The sequence below is a fragment of the Mastomys coucha genome, unplaced genomic scaffold (genome assembly GCF_008632895.1).
Source record: "Mastomys coucha isolate ucsf_1 unplaced genomic scaffold, UCSF_Mcou_1 pScaffold22, whole genome shotgun sequence".
Taxonomy (NCBI): domain Eukaryota; kingdom Metazoa; phylum Chordata; class Mammalia; order Rodentia; family Muridae; genus Mastomys; species Mastomys coucha.
Genome location: NW_022196905.1, coordinates 111,362,664 through 111,380,027, shown reverse-complemented (window position 1 = coordinate 111,380,027; position 17,364 = coordinate 111,362,664). Strand labels below are relative to the sequence as shown.

The 17,364-nt window shown below is 51.1% G+C and overlaps 1 protein-coding gene across 2 annotated transcripts in view; it reads right to left on the bottom strand.

The window, feature by feature from the left end:
• Nucleotides 1-12: 12 nt before the first annotated feature.
• The window catches only part of Fbxo21 (F-box protein 21), a 30,062-nt gene continuing 12,710 nt past the window's right edge, over nt 13-17,364 (bottom strand). The window contains exons 7-12 of one of the 2 annotated variants that reach the window (XM_031337638.1): nt 16,417-16,553; nt 13,075-13,254; nt 12,025-12,157; nt 7,881-8,092; nt 6,226-6,383; nt 13-727 (exon numbers count right to left, since the gene is read on the bottom strand). In XM_031337638.1, coding sequence (XP_031193498.1) covers nt 540-727; nt 6,226-6,383; nt 7,881-8,092; nt 12,025-12,157; nt 13,075-13,254; nt 16,417-16,553 — 1,008 coding nt within the window. In that variant the 3' untranslated portion in view covers nt 13-539. The remainder of the gene's footprint in view (nt 728-6,225; nt 6,384-7,880; nt 8,093-12,024; nt 12,158-13,074; nt 13,255-16,416; nt 16,554-17,364) is intronic. The other variant, XM_031337639.1, reaches the window with a different exon arrangement.

Sequence of the window (17,364 nt, the reverse complement as noted above, 5' to 3'; positions counted from 1 at the left end):
AAAAAAAAGGAATACTTGAAATCTGTGTTTCTGTATTAGCAATAAAATGAACCATGATCATTCTGACTCCCATCTCCAAGCCTTCCTCCAAGTACAACCTAATGCAAGGCAGAGGGTGGCGGTCCTGACTCAGCGGCCTGTGTTCCAGAGATGAGGAAACATGGCCCCCGACTGTCCAGCGGGAAAGACGCTGACACAAGGTAGATGGAGACAGGGATGGGAAGGGGGTGAGAGGACAGAATGGATGGTGAGACCTCATGAAGACAGAATGTCACACACTGTCACCACGGGACAAGCAGACGAGCCATGCCACTGGACACGGTGCCTTTCAACTGATTCACTAGTGTAGCGGAGAGCAACGCTGTCTGTGGCTGGAGGAGCGCACACCATCTAAACTGGGGAGGCAGCCAGGGCTGCTAGTGAAGTAGCTGTCCTGTGCTGATTCCAGGGGCAGCACTTGTCCTTCAGGAGTCCTGGTCCCCTAGAAGGCAGCAGCAGCAGCAGCAGCAGCAGCAGCACAGATGTGACATCCCCTGAGTTTACTCGGCTGTGTTCTCCTTTGCACTGTAAATATTCTGCACTGTCTCATACACAAACTCCAGGTCCTCGGGGTACCGGATCTCCAGCTCTGCGTTTGGGATGTAGTGTGTACCTGTGAACTCCGAGAAGTAGCGCCCCACATCTGGGTGCGAGATTTCCTGAGGCTCCACGTTGTATTCCAGGTTTTCTGTTGGCAAAGAGCAGCAGACACCGCTGTTAGCATTTTGCTTTCCACAGTGGCTTTCTGCTGAAGCCCCCCTGCTGCCCCTTCCAGGGGTGCTTTTGAAACAGAGCGAAAGTTACCAGCAGGGATGGATGTTCTGGTATTACAGGTATTACTCAAGAGGAAAAGGTAGGGGTGGCAGCTAAGGGGAGGAAGCAACAGTGGTACAGGTCCCCTTCCCTGTGGCTCTGCTCAGAAGACATCTCTTCCTAGTCTCTGAGAGAGATGCTTGGCTCTCAGATCCCCAGTGGCACCTTTGGGGTACACACCCTGCTTGGTCCCTAGGAGAGAGCCTGCCTTTGTCCTTCCTTCTCTAGATTTTGCCACTAAAGAAAGGGACACAACACATAAAGAGGTCTTCTAGGCATCACATAGAAAAGACCAAAGCCCTTCCTCCTGGCCCAGCCTCAGGACAGGGGACCACAAGGCCCTACTGCTGTCAAAGTCCTAGCAAGAGGGGAGCTGACCACACAGAATCCCCAGGACTTGTTCCCAGGCTGTAACACAAGCACAACCCTGCTCTAGAATTACTTTAAGTGGGTTCCTGAGCAAGGCTTGCCACAAGCAGCACACAGGACAGCTCAGACACACCCAGAGGCCTAGAGCAAGGGCTATTCCTGGCGCTTGTCTCTGTGAGGTGGAGTGTGGCCAACTGCCTGTTTGCCTTTAACCACAAATCTGGAGGATCTGGGGAAACTGTTGGGGCAGCATCTTCAGAATGGGTTAGGGACATGCTGTCAGAAGATTATCAGCACACCAAGACACTATTGTGGAGGCAGAAGCCTGATTGCAGACTAGGAGGGAGGGCAGGATCAGGGACAGTATCCACCTGAGAGAACACCAGGAGGCCTAGCACTTCTAGGCTGCAGGGCACTTTTGAACTGCCATGTTGGCCCCACCTCATGGGAGGGGCTGCAGAGGGCTCTGGCTGGGTCAGATCCAGCAGTGTAGAGCTGAGGGGACATGGATGTGCATGGAAGGGCTCAGCAGGGACAGCCATGTCAGTGTCTTCATGCTCACACTTCTAAAGGCTGCACCACTAAGGCGCCCTGGGCAACTGTCTCACAGAAGCACTGCAGGCCAGCTGCGGAGGCCTCATGCCCACAGAAAACACCAAGGAGAGCAGACAGCCGTGCACCTCTAAGGCCCTCCAAGAGAAGAAGGCCCTTGCTCTCAGGAAGCATGTCTGCCACTGCAGGCATGACAAGTGACGTAAACCAATTCAATTCTAGTGGGAATTTGATTCCCGATTTGAGGCTAATCTGTTTAGTGCAGTGGGGGTCGACGGGAAGCTAACCTCCCTAAAGTCTGAAGAAGGCATCTCTGTGGTCAGCTCTGGAGCTGCTTGGGACTGCAGGGATTCAGGGGCACTGCTGAGCACCCACAGGGTACAGGGTCCAGCACAGGGAGTTCCTGTGTCCACTGTTCATCTGCTCAGGTGGGAAACCTGCTCTACAGGAACTCCTGTACCTCACAGCCCTGGCCACAAGGGTACAGGCTCTAGGTGCTAACCACTGGCCTGTGCAGGGAGTTTGGGCTTCTGCATGCCTGGGAAAGTGGGAGGGAAAGGGGGAAACAGCTTTGTGGGGACAACACTGCCAGGTAGCTACTGTAGGCTTCTGAACATGGCTTCTAGCAAGAGCATGGCTGCCCTGGAAAGCTGAGGCAAGACAGTGGGCAGAACCTGGGAGCTCTGGGCTGCCTCGGTCATCTCCAGTTAGACTCAGTGCCTTGGCCTGCTGGCCCTCAGGCAGCTGTGAACAAGAGAGGAGAACATAAAGTCTGTTCTGTGGTGCTAGGGAACTCAACTCGGGGGCTTGTGCTAGCTGGGCCAGTGTTCTACACTCAAGCTGCCCCAGCCTGGCTTCAAATTAATGCTCCTCCTGCCTCCCAAGTGTGGGGATCACAGCTGTTCACACACCGGAAGCACAGAGCTTAAACAAGGTCTCACAGGAGAGAAGAGAATGAGAGGCCAGTGGCTGTGCATCTGGAGGGAATGTGTCACCTGATATGCCTCTGAAATAAAGTACTCTAAGAAGCACAATGCGGCAGCTCTCAAGAGAAACATGTTCCTTATTTGGTAGCTTCTGTAGCTTCCTGAAACACCGTGGACACACACTCAAGAGATACCACCAGGCGCCCTCTGTGGGTGCCGAGCCTGGCACTTCCCTCTTTGGGGGACAGCAGCACATCCTGCACACCCTGGAATTTGGTACTCATTATGTTGCTATCTACAGCAAATGCACACTAAGCATTTATCTCTACTTCACTGTTTGAACAGAGACCACAGACCTCTTGTGTGGATGTCTCTAGTCAAAGGGTTGTGGGGTGGAACCACCAGGAGAGTGAACGCTTGAGAGTTTATCCCTAAAAGACAATGCCAGGCCACTGAAATGACTCAGTGGGCAAAATTACTTGTCAACAACTTAAGACCTCAATTTGTCCCTCAGGACCCACATGGTGGGGAGAACCGACTCCTATAAGCTCTCTTCTCATCTCTTCATGCATGCCACAGTCCACACCACATGGAATCTAAACAAGAGAAGGCTAAATGGTCCCTGAAGTGACCCTCTTGCCCCCACTTCGGGGGATCCTTACCGTGGTACCACACGTGCCAGCAGGAGCAGATTGCTGTGGGGCTGCGTTGGAAGAGCAGCCTAGGATGTGACAAGAGTTATAGAGGGAGACCTGCCATCCAGCTGCAGCTCCTGTGTTCAAAGCCATGCCAAGGGCCTTTTGTTAACAGACAAGATATCACCTGCCTTAGACAGGAGCATTCCTGGCACACCTCCTGCTGCATCTCAGCAGCAATCATGAAGTAAGGGACAGGAGCCACCCAAGTTCTGTGCAGTGCTCCCCCTGATGGCAGCATGGTGTCACACACAATTCTAGGCTACGGACTAGAAAGTCAGTACTAACAGTCTCTACTCAGGGAACTAGAGTCACTGACAATTAGACCCGAACTAAAACAAAGACTACAAAGAAATGAATACAGATGCTCAAAGGGGAGCCTAAGGGAGCAGTTTAAAAATGTAGGTTGTTGGCTACTGAGACAGCCCAGCTGGGAGGAGCTCCAGAGGACCCGAGTCTGGTTCCAGCATTTGTGTGGGCAGCTCACAACCAAAAGCACTCCAGCTCCAGAGGACCAATGCCTCTGGCCTCTGCAGGCATTGCACTAAACGTCCACACACCCACCCCGTACACACAGATACATAATTGAAGGCAAAATAAAGTCTTTTAAAAAATATAGCTGCTCAGACCTTTGAGCTGGCTCAGTGAGTAAAAGCATGTGCAGTGTGAACCAGAAGACCCACACAAAGGGAGAGAACCAACTCCTTAATGCTGTCCCAGCCTCCAGCACATGCTTGGGACATGTATACCCCATGTTCATCAAAAGTGCACGCGCGCGCGTGTACACACACACACACACACACACACACACACACACACACACGCGCGCGCGCGCACACACACACAGAGTAATTTTTTCTAAAAAAAAAAATTAAAAATCTAGCTTGTCAAGGTCTCCATCCTATGGCCATGGGCTATGAGCACCCAACTGTCTTCAGAGACCATAGCACACTGGAGTAAGAATCAGGACTCCAGTAGGGAGGCACAGGGAGAAGCATCCCCTGTCACTGAGCAGGTGCAGCACACACTCCGTGTGTCAGCATGGACCAAGTGGTAAGGCAAACTGCAGTACCACAGGTCTCTGGAGAGCGACATTCACAGGACACAGTATGACTCCCTGCTAATTACAGAAGCCTAACATCACCATAATCCCGACTTCCTCTGGGCGGGATGGCCTGTGGGGAAGTGATGCCCATGCAGTCAGGCCTCAGACTTCACTGACAGGTCACAGAGAAAGTGGAGGTAAGAAGACAGTGAGCCATGCTCCAATGCCAGGCTCTGCAGAGGGAGTGAACCACAGCAGAACTACATGGCTGAGCCTGTCACACTGCGGAGGGCTGTCCTGTGACAACTAGACAATGAGGAAGCTGTTAGCCATGTGGTTTAGTGCTGCTACACCTCTAGTTAGCCACGAGGCAGGATTCTGTAATGCTCCTTCAAACGCTGGCAAAAAGTCTCCATCTCTATTCACTGACAAACAAATATAGACAAGGAACCAACCGGCAGCAAACAGGACACCATACGTTGGCAGGAGCAGGCAGGGTGGAATGCGAGGAGACACGTAAGATCACTGTAAGAGAGCCCAGGCTGGAAGTCCAGCACATAAACCAAACAGTTCACAGGTCACAGAGACAGGCTGGCCCAGGAAGGTGAGTGATGTATGTGTGTGGCTACGGGAAGAATCCTTTGCTACTCTTGCACCCCACAGCCATCAATAGCAGCCCTTGGGAGATGCCATGCTCCTGTGGCCGACAGGAAGGCCATTGGAAACCAGCAAAAGCCAACATAATTACAACCACTTCCCACATCACTGGGTCAATGGCCCACATACTTCCTTTTCTCTACAAAGGACTGCCTTCAGTTATTCAGAATATCTAAAGCTGAGTGCTTGTTTTATGAAGTGCATCAAGCAAATGAACGAAGACTAAGTGAGCTGTTTCTAGAACCTCCATACCCTACGTAAAGATGTTCATACCTATTGTGTGTAGGTGGACAACTGCTGCACCTGGTGCTGCCACGCCCATAAGCTGTGGCTGAGGACAGAAAGTCTCCCTCACTTGTCACCTAACGAAGCCTTGGATCTTTTTGAAATCACTATGACCCTCAAAAGTGGAGAGTTTTGATTTAACCTGACCCATGGAGGTGAGGTGACTGCAGGGGTCCTCCTGGCCTCAATGGGTCATGATCACGCATGTGGGAATTATTCCTGCCTTCTGGATCCTTGACACTTGAGCCCTCTAGCGTGTATAGCTCTAGTGTGGGTAGAGCAAGCCTGACTGTTCAGGCCAGAGCTCCTGCTTCACACCCTCTTAGGTAGGGTGAAATGGAGGTGGCCTCCACAAGCTACAGGCTTTGCATATGTGAGAGGGTGAGCCTGGATCCCAAACAGACTTGGTACCCATGAGAGTACCTGTCCATCATGCCAGTGTTCACGTTCCCTCTTATTAATACAATCTTGTGCATCTTCCTGGTCAGAAGGCACTCGGACAAAGAAGAGGCGGGCTTACATGGTAGTCTTTGCTCTGCCTCTTCAGCTCCACCTATCCCCAGCTCAGGGCTTCCTGGGCTGCAGTTTCCATTTGTGGCCACGTGAGGGCAACTTTTGGCCAGTATTAGAAACCAGGCCCTGGAGACAGGGACGTCAGGAGTGTGGAGTGTGGCTGGTATGGACAGTGAGTAAGCTCAGTCTGGAGCAGCTCTAGAACAAGAACATTACGTTTGTGTGCCTGTGTATGACTAGCTGTGGACAGCTGCCACCTCTGAACACACTGCTGAGCTCTGCCCACAGTATGGCTAGTCAGGGACCAGTGCAGGTCCAGCGAGCGCCTTACCTTGGGCTGCATATCTGCAGGACCCATCCTCCACCAGCACGTTGTAGAAGGGCTGATGGTGGCCGTGAGGCAGACTGTGCACGTTCATGTTTCGGATCCACTCGTGCCCCATCATGCACGTGGGGTCCCAGCCATAGATCACACAGTTGTAGCCGTACCTGTGGAGCAGGGGAAGATGGCCAGTGAGTTCCCAGGGAACCTGGCTGGGGCTCTCATGCCCTCTGTCCATCCTCTGCTTTTACCCTGTGTCAAGTCCCTCTGACCCCCTGTCCCTCTCCCAACCCCTCACTGTTAACAAAGCACTTCACTGGAAAAGAATAACCTGTTGTTATCGCTGTTTGGTTTTTGTAGGTGGTCCTCACTGTGTAGCTCTGGCTGTCCTGAAACTATGTAGATCAGGCGAGCCTCAAACTCAGAGCCCAGCCTGCTTGACCTTTGAATACTGGGATTAAAGATGTGTACTACCATGCCTGGCTTAAGAAACTTTTGAGCAGAGTGAGAGACACACAGAAAAGTGTCCACCGGTGTCAAAGGCAGGATGGTGGCCTGATCATACTCCCAGTCATCTCAGAGTAAAAGAGACTCCGAGAGGCACAACATCTAACTAAATATCACATGACTTGAGATCCAAGAAGGAAGGAATCAGATGCCAGTAAAGCCAAGGGAAAAAGGACCCTAAGCAAACTATCATGCAAAAGCCTCTATGACCCACCCAGCTCTAGAGGAAACAAGGCAATTGCTTATTGCATGTGGTCAGACGCAGGTACATGAGTGAGTACTTCTCCTCCCTCTCCTTCAGAAAGACCTACATGAGTGGCTAGGGTGAATGTGTGCAGCATTAGCATCTGAAGTCCAGATCCGAAGGGGGGGGCGGGGAGGAAGAAGAGGAGGCAGCAGTGGTAAAGGAGGAGGGTGTGGTGCTCCAGGATACTAGGAACTTCAGCTGTCTCATGTCCCCTCCTCTCCAGGAAAGTCCGCTTGGAACTTTCCATAATAGTTAAGAAGAAAAAGTTCACTAAGTGAATGGAAACCATAGCCCCTAACAGGGAAATCATTGACAGCTTATTGACACAGACAATGGAGGGGGTGGGGAGCAGAGCCACACACCAGCAAGGATGCCTATGTGGCAAGACAGAGAAGCGCCTTTGCCAGTGAGGGAGTCCTGAAGACCAGGTGTTACCTGTTGCATGTACATTCCAGAGCATGCTGTGGGGACAGTAACTCACAGCTCCTCAGCTACTTGTGGGTACATGAACCCACACCACCACTCTGGAGTTAAACTGTACAATAATGAACAGATGTGTACACAACATAGGTACATAGATATGTACCTATAGGTCAGGAAAGCTCTGCCAATCCTGATTGGAGATGGCAGGGGAAGAAAGGAGAAGCAGGAGAGGGCCTGGGGCTGCAGTTCAGTGAGCTTGCCTAGCATGCTCTATCCCTAGGTTCGAGCCCAGCAACCTATACAAACTGTTAGTGCAGTCAAAGTCCATGTGAGACATGACACTTCAGCCAGAAGCAGGGTGCTCTGTGAAATGACTTGTGTTCCCAGGGTGTGGCTCTGGGATCATTTTCCCTCTGTGGTGTGGCCAAGGCCCTAGCACATACCTATAGCGGGTGGCTAGCCATGGAGGCCGAGAGCAGGTACTCACCTCTTATGCTTCATAACGAGCCCGATTGAGTAGCAGACATCCCTGTGCTTCTCCTCAGAGCGCAGCTTCACCTCCACGCCTACCTCCTCCTTCTTGCGCTCAATGTGCTCTAATGTATGCTGTACTAGATAGCCCACCGCCCCATGCTGCCCGGGGTCGAGGGTCTGGATGTGCTGGAGGATGTCAAGCACCTTCAAGACAAGACAGAAAGACTAGGAGATAATATTTTCGCCAGGCCTTTTCTTTTCCGAAGCGTGGGATTGACACCTACCCACGTAGCCTGACAAAGACTGGGCGACATGCCACCTGTGGACCAAGATTCTTGTGGGCCAAACAAACATTCTTGGTTAGCATAGGAGACGAGGAAGGCCAACTTCTTTTTTCTTTTTTTTTAAAGTACAGAAACCATTCTATCCTGTCATTCTTGCTTTAAGAGGGGTAAATTCTAAGACCCCTTAGCCAAGGCAAAAGACGCTTAGCAGAACTGTCCTGGAGCTGATGTTTGTCACTGGAGAAAGGGGCCAGGCTTAGCAGCTTCCAGAAGGCAGTCATCTGTGCAGAGCTGAGGCTGGCAGCAGGGCTGACCCCTACACCGTCTGTCTGCTGTGCTCAGCAGCTCCACTCAAGAGTCAGGCATCATGCAGAGTGTGTGCATGCACACTGACACACTGGAACCCATGCACTGTGAGGTTGGAGCACACACTGGTCTCTGACAAGCCTGTCCTTCCAGTCTACTGAGTCTCAAGCTGCACCTGCTTAGCGAGACAGACATCCTCAACTCTAAGCAGCCCCGCCCACCTTCCAGCTGCTTTACTATTCAGCTGCTTCCTGCCACACTGACAACCACATCCATAGCAATTTTTCTGAAGCCAACCTCGCCTTCCAGAGCAATACAGTAGGCTCCTGGTATTTCCTGGGGATGAACTGGAGGTCTCTATAGGGCATGGTATGTCACAGCCAATACTGATTTGGCTCATTAAGTTTAAATGCTGGCCTGAAGTTAGAGGGTTAACAAAGATGTGGCCCTGGGTATGACCTCAGCCCATGGTTTCAACTACCATTGTGGCAGGAGAATTCAATAGAAGCATCTTAATTACTGTAATACAACTTAACAAACAATAGGCAGAGTGCCAGGACTTCAAATATTTCAAAGCCAGCTTTGACAAAAATCTACTAGAAGCCAGTCCCCAGCCACATCCCACCTCCAGGAGGGGTCTCTAAGGTGGGGATGCTCATGGCATTTGTTCTTTGTAGCTGAGAGAGAGCATCCCATCTGACAGTGGGCTCTGTGGATTCTGCTGGAAAAAATTGCTGTCCTTGTGCGAGCTTGCTAGTGTGCCACCTCTGCCACTGTGCACACAGTCCCCTCTTTCCCAGAGGTCACTCAACAGACCTGCAGCACAGCTAGACGGGGACTTTTTAGGGTACAAAGGTGGCCCACATTCAGACGGTAAGACAGGAGATACTGGTTCCTTGCATGGATGTGTGAGGTTGAGGGTGAGGGGACATGGAGAAAGAAATGTGACTTGGACCTGGTGCATTCACAAAGACAGTGCTGACATGGGCATTGTGACCACAACCAATGCTGCAGGCCTTGGCCAGATATAATAACTTATGTCTTTAATCTTAACACTGGGAAGCAGGAAACCAAGAGCCAGTGTGGGCTATATACTATAGCCTGGCCTCAAAACCCAAAAATAACAAACCATGTCCCATCCAAATAAAAAGCAAAACCACAGCCCCCACGCTCGGGGAGAGAGCTGGAAGGATGCCCTCTCTTGCCCAGGGATGGTCCCGTACACTGCTACACCTCTGGTCACACAGCAGCACAGAGGGCTGTGGCCAGGACCTACTGAAGGCAGCTCCAAGTTTGCCAACCTGTGTACATGAGTCCTGCCTGACCACTAAGCCTCACTCTGTGTTCTTGGCTCCCCTTGCTTACGTATCTGTTGGACTTCTTGCAGTTGGGCATTGGCAGGAGCCTTTGACAAAGGTCTCAGAATGCTGCTTGCCATGGATGGTCCCAGGTCAATTCTACACACCCTGCCTTCGCATTCTTCCCAGCCAAGCAGTCTATGCCTTACCCACTTGTAGAGCAGTTGAGTTGGCTGGCCCCATGTTGGGAAATCTCTAAGTGCTGGAAGTCTCCTGTACTTACATCCTAGGGAAGTACAGTCACACAACCATTCCCCCATAGGAACTTCTGTAGGCAGCTGCCACAAGCCAAGACCAGTACTGTGAGACAAAGAATGACCAGTGGGGAACACAGTGTATCCCCAGTCCTAGAACATGCTCCAGTGTAGAAGGAGGCTGGAGCAGCAATGGAGCTTTGGGGTTAGCAGAGGGGAATGCCACATAAGCCTGGCAGACACACTAGTGCAGCAGAGTAGTAGGGGAGAGACGCAAGACACAGAAGGTCAGGCAGGTGGGCAGGAGCAGAGACGGGGAGAAAGGCATCCCGGGAGCAGGGAGCCACTCAGAGACCAGTCTATTCTGCTGAGATCCTGACTGCTGTGGACAGGCCAGGAAAACCAAGCAGGGAGGTCAGTGGGCCGGATCTTCCCCTGCCCTGCTCAGGTCTGACGGAGACACTGAAGGAAGCCCCTGGGACCGTACACTGGGTAGAACTAGCCTCAAGAGCACCCATGTGTAAAGCCAGGCAGGGAAACCTAAGACAAGAGGTTGGAAGGAGGCTGGGAATTGGCGGGGGTCGGGAGGCAGGTGGAGCAGCAGAGAAGCAGGGGAAAGGCAAGGCCACCTCCCAGCCTTACAACAGCAACAGAGGGCTGCTGGCCAGAACAGGGCCGGGGGAGCGCTGGGAGGAAGAGCCCATGCTTTGAGGAGTGTACAGGAGCAAAAGCAGGAGGTGGGCAGTCAGTACACAGGGGACAGAGTGTGAGTCAGCAGGCAGGGTGGGAGCCGCAGGCCAGCACAATGGGGCTGATAAGGACTGCTCTGTCTTTCATTCTGGAGAGAGGAGGGGGTGCTTCCCACACTGGAGAAAAAGCCTGAGGGTCACAATCCACCTGGCTCTGGCAGCACTACCCACAGCTGCTTTCTCCTTAGTCACAGGGACCCTCAAGGAAATACCTGGGATGGGCTCAGAGTAGAGGTAACTTCTTGCCTTTCAGCACCTGGAAACTGGGAACAACAATACAGTGCCACAGGGCAGCTGAGAGGACACAGGGAGGTTCTCAGCAAAGCCAGGAACTTTTACAAACATGGCCACCATAGCCACAGTGACCAAGAGGACTGGGCTTTCCAGGTCTCCCCAACTTCAAGAAATAGAAAGCAAAAAGTGAGGCGCCTGTAGGTTTCTTGCTCAGAAACAGATCCTTTTTAACAAGCAAGGCCCATGCACCATAGGCTGTTATCCACATTCCTCTCATCTCATGCACACCCCTCCCTGAAGGAGGCCACGCTGTGCGGCACTACACATTCCTAAAGCCACGAACTGATGATGTGGTATAGAGTCACTTATTTACTTTCTTTATAGAAAGATTTTGTACATTTCAAAACGAAGTGTGAAGTGTCCCAGTCAAGGCTCATAATCAAATGCCTTCTGCATGCTGTTCTAAGTAAACAAAATGACTGATGGCCTCTTTCTAGACCAAGGACAGGAGGGGAATGGGTCACAACTCCGGCACACTCACACAAAACTGCACTCAGTGTGCCCAAAGCCAGTTCTGAGTTCCACAGGTGGCCTCCATATACCACTTGCTGCCAGTCATGGGTGTTAGTGGCATTAGCAAATCCAGAACCCTCAAGTGGGACAGAAAGAAGCCTCAGCTGCCTTAGCAGATCTTCTCCTGTTGAACAGTTGCAGCAAAGCCAGCACTGAGCACCTGTCGTGCCTCTCCTTGCCAAGTCAGGTGACTCTAGGAAGGCATGGAGGGGTGGCACTGGGTGAGCAGCAGCAAAGGCTTTGTGTCTTATGCCCAGAAATGAGGCACAGAACCAACAGTCATTCCTGGTGGTAGATAGAGCCAATGCTTCTTAGGAGACAGAAGACCATTTAATCAGTGGGTCAGGGCTGGGAGACTGACCAAATCTGAACTTACTCACTCCCCTGCTAACAGGAGGACGACCTTGGAACAGCTTTCCTCTCTAAAGCTAGGGCCCAGCATCAAAGTAAGATAATTACCTTCTCTGGCCAGATGCCCAGGTGGAAGTAGAGTCTGGCTTGGAGGAGCAGGAGCTGCACCTGGTCTGGGTACATCGCCAGGTACAGGTCCAAGGAGTCTCTGAGGAGCTGGTAGGACTGGTCAATGCCTTCCCTGGGGACAACAAATAACTTGCCTCAGGCTGTGGACTTCCCAGTAGAAGTCTACAGCAACTGATGCAGACCCCAAGGTTTCTGATTCCCAGACTCCCCTGTGCAACCCCGAGAAGCTCTCAGGAGAATCCACACTGAACATAACTCCCATACCACATGAAAACCTGGCCCCACTGAGCAGTCACCTCAGCAGTACAGACAGATCTCTGAGGAGCAAAGCAGAGGCTGTAAGGGGAGCAGAGCTACCCAGGATGAGACTGATGGATGCGTGTCCAAACTCGCAGAGATTGCACCAATAACAGCAAACCTGGGTAGATCTGCCAATTCAGGGTCAGCACTTGCTGTTTTGTTTGTTTGTTTGTTTGTTTTCCCCCACTCCCTGGGGTCAGCACTTGTAACAGGTGTGTCTGTTCTGGTGTTGGGGGGTTGGGAGTGTACAGCTGCCCATACATGCAGACAGAAGGTTACCCTGCCCCCCTGCAGTCTGCTCAATTCTGCCAACAACTAACAATTGTTCTAAACAGTGTATTCAAAATGAATCCTGTTTGTTAGGCATCAGGAAGCTAACTGCTACACACTACCTACAGTGATTTCTAGGACTTAGTTCCTTCAAGTATGGAGCAAAGCTAAATTCAGCCTCTGTTCTCTTAAGGATGGTGTAAGGCCAGAGGTCAGATCACCTGGACAGGAGGACACCATCTCTGTCACTCTAAGACAGTAGTCTAACTTCCAAAGAATGACTCCAGGATTTGAGCAGAGTTAAGTTACTACAATCATCAGAGGGTGACTGCTTGGCATGCATAGCCGTTGTCACAGAAGCAGTTACCACTGGCCAGCTCATTAAACAAGCTTCTTGCTGAGGTACAGAACCTTAGAAGGCCCACACTGTGTGGGAGCAAAGGGAGCCAGGGTCCTCACCTCTTGCCCAGGCTCAGCAGGTTGCCCACCATCCGCTGCAGTACCTTCTTCACATTCACCACCCCGTAGAGTGCTGCTGTCACATGCTGGCCAATCAGGTACTCACACTCCTTCACTGTCAGCTGCTTGCCCTTCCCAAAAGCATCTATGTAGATGTAGTCAAAGATGTCCAGGGTTGCCCTGCCCAACAAGAGCCATAAGTCAAAATTAAAACCCCTGGAGGAGGTACTCCAGGCAGAGGCAGAGGCCAGAGCATTGCTGGACTGTTTTCACCAATACCATCAAGGCCTCCCCAAGATTCAATCCCAATTGTTAACACAGCCTTGGCTGCAGTGACCACAGTGCCCTGGTATTAAGAAGCATAAAGGCACCGGGCAGTGGTGGCGCATGCCTTTAATCCCAGCATTTGGGAGGCAGAGGGAGGCAGATTTCTGAGTTCATGGCCAGCCTGGTCTACAGAGTGAGTTCCAGGACAGCCAGGGCTATACGGAGAAAACCTGTCTCCAAAAACAAAACAACAACAACAACAACAACAAAAACAATAGAGATGGCTCATCGAGAAAAGTGCTTGCTGTCAGGCCTGATGATAGGAGTTTGATCTCTGGGACCCATCTGGTGGAAGGAGCGAACTGACCCCTGCAGGCTGTCCTCGACTCTACACACACTGTGACACACATATCCTAACCAACTAAAAGGGGCAGCGACACTGCCTGACAGCTGCTTGGAGCCCTACAGACCTGAGCCAGGAGTTCAAAACACGCCGACAGGAAGACACGGGAATAGTAGCAAGCAGCTGCCCATCTGGGGGTCCTGAACCTCGGAGGACCTAGGAACGTATATAGCGCCAGCTCCTCGGTGCACACAACATCAGGCTGCCATCCTAGAGAGGAATGACCCTGGATCTGCTCATTCTCACAGCATGATCAAGTGATCTCAAGAGCTCATGAAGGGGTGGGTGGTTCTGTGTGGGGACAGCTTCTTTTGAGCAATCTTGATCCCCTGCCCACTGCAATCACACAACATTTTGTCTTTGGCTGCTATCTCAGCCGGATTTCTTTCCTGAGTTGCGTTCATAGCGCACTTTTGGCAAAGACCTGAGACTTACATAAATGTTCTAAAGAGCATGGGACTTGACGGCGTTTGCTGTTAGGCCAGAACTTCCTACAAGAAATCATCAAATACAAAACACACAGACAGAATGCGCATGTGGCCAAGTGCCAGGGTGTCTTTAAAACAGGCCTAGACTAGCTGTGCCCCAGGAACATAGAGATGAACATGTAAGATCAATTCTGGGGATGAGTGAACCTTAGCAGTAAGGCAGAGTTTAATCTGCAGCAACATAAAAAACTCAAGTCCCGCAAACAAAACGCAAACAGCTGCCCCTACAAAGAGCAAAAGTGAAAACCCATGGACAGATAATAAACAATACATTTTTGAAAAAGAAATCTACTGCCTACATGCAAATACAACTCAGCAGAACTAGCTGGGCTTAGTAGCTGACTTCAATCACAGTGCAGAGGCAAAGGCAGAGGCAGGCAGGTGACTGTGATTGGGAGCCTGTTTGAGCTATATTGCAAGTTCCAGGCCAGCCAGGGCTAGAGTGAGGCCTGTCCAATATCCAAAAACCCAACAACCCAAACAAACTCACACTTCACAAAATTAGAAATTAGTTTTGATAACACCAATAAAGGGTGTCACCCACAGAGTGAGGTTAATGGTAACATGGAGAAGCATTCCATAAGGACATGATCCCTGGGCTACAATGGTGTCTCAGTGATAAAGGTGCTGGCTACCAAGCCTAAGGCCTCAAGTTGGATCCCTGGGACCCAAATAATAGAAGGAAAAAAACTGACTCCTCCACAAGTTGTCCCCTGACTTCTGCACACACACACAAACACAGAGGTACATATACACACACCCATACACACAATGCACACGCACGTGTGTGTGTACGCGCACGTGTACACACACACACACACACACACACACACACACACACACACACACACACACACGGTTAAAAACAAAAACCATTCCAGGCAAGAGTATCTGCTATCTCTTTCTGCATTGCAGTCAATAAAAGCCAGAAAAGACAAAACAGCACTGTCTAGCCTCTGAGCTATGAACCATCCACACTGAAGACCCATCCTGCCTGGTGCTGAAGGCCAGGCCTATACACAAGTACCAGCCATGGGTAGAAACAAAAGGTTTGGTAGCTCAGGATAACCTTAACAGGCCGTGTGTATAGGTGAACAATTTCTTGCTGGACTCCTAGGACCACGGTCACAAACAGGAGGCTGCAGATCTTTACACTAGGCTAGAACCAGCCAGAGCAGTCTCTAGCTCCAGTCGATATCCAAACAGAATTTTTGTTTTCTTGTTTGATACAGAGATTAGTCTGGAGCCCAGGCTGGCCACAAACTCTTACTCAGCCTCCCAGTGCCTTCCACATAGGACTCTAAGGAACTGATAAACTGGCTCTCACTCTGTAGGGAGAAGCAAAAGCTAAGAACAGTGAAAGCAGGTTGCTGATCTGGATGGGGTGTCTTGTATAGTCAGGGATAAGGGCGCAGAGCACAGCACGGACAGGGAGGGTAGAGTCCAGTTGCTCTGAAGGCCTGTGTGCATGCCAGCACAGTCCCTGGTGCCTCAGTCTTCTTTAATTCTCAGGGTTTGTTTCTGCCACCTGCCTGGATGCTGGAGTAAAGTGCTCCTCCTGACTTCAGGCTTCCTAGTTGTACTAACAGGTTATTACATTGCTTGAGCCTGCGCCCTGGCTCAGCCCTGTAATACTAGCACTGAGGACACGGGGCCAAAGCAGGAAGATTCCAAGTTCCAGGACAGCCTGGGTAGCAGAGACCTTATGCTAGAAATGAAATGAGCCAGAAATGTTCAGATCATGCAGGACTCTCAGTGGATGTCACATGGATATCTTACAGACAAGAGGACCCAACCTGAAACAGGCACTACTTAGCCAGGCTGTAAGCTGCCCACCCTGCTCTGCCTCTCACAAACTGGGGCACAAATGTGGGAGGAGGAAGATGTTTTATGGCTGAGTGGAAAAAAAAAAGAACCCTTTGATAGGACTGATCTTCAAGCTATGGGACCTTGAGAGCCACGAGACCTTGGCTTTTGAGATAGTTATGATTCACATGCCTGCGTGAGAAATACAGAAAGATCAGGAGTAGTGCTTGTCACCTGCCACACAGGGCCCAGTGTAACTCCAGCATACCATCACTGTCAGAATCCCGTCCTCAGAAGCAGATGCCTGCTTGGTCACACTCAATTTGATGCTAGAACCTGCTTCCTCAGCACCCATGCGACATAGCAGGGTTAGCTCACCCTTCTGCGCCTTGGCACCACCTCAGCAGGAAGTGGCTTGGGAAGTTGACAGGCTCCAGGGGGACCCCCAGCTGCCGGGCGATGGTCAGGTAGAGCAGAGACATGCTGATGGGGATTCCTGTTCTGCGGGTCAACACCTGAGGGAGGAAAGTGTCAAGTTCAGGAAGGCCAGGGGCTGGCATCCCATGCTGGCTGCCAGACCTGCATTTAGGTCAGGGACCAAATCTAACCCACTGGCTCTTTTCTCAGAGCCAGCAGAAGACTGTCTGTACCCCTCCCCTCTACCTCTGAGATAGGGTCTCCTTACAGAGCCCAGGCTGGCCTCAAACTCTGCTCCCTAAGTCTCCTAAGTGCTGGACTTATAAGTGTGTGCCCCCCATATCCCAATTTCTTGGTTTTGCCTTTTGTTTGTTTTTGCAGGGCTAGGCATGGAAGCTGGAGCCCCATCTACACTGGGGAAGAATTCTACTGCTTAGCAACCACACACACATTAATTTTTAAGTTTTTAAAATATTTAAAAACAATACTATCTCATGACATGAAAATCACAGAAGCCAGGTCTTCTGTGGACGATGTTTATAAGTCCAACACTTGGGAGTCTGAGGCAGGAGAAGAGTCCAAGACCAGCTTGGGCTATCTCAAAATAGGCAATGAAGCTGGTCTCCTTCAAGACTCCAGCTGCCTGTGCCCTTTCACCCAGTGAGACAGTGCTGAGCACTCCAACCACACAGCCTGCGGACCTGGCCTGACTCACTGCCAGGCATTTCATAGGCAGCCTGCCTGCGGACCCGGCCTGACTCACTGCCAGGCATTTTATAGGCGGCCTGCCAGCCTCCTCCTACCAGAAAACAAGCATGCAAAAAGTATATGATAGGACAACAGAATTATAAGTTATAGAAAACAGGACAGACAAGGAAATGGGCATCTGAGGTGCATGGGTGATGTAGC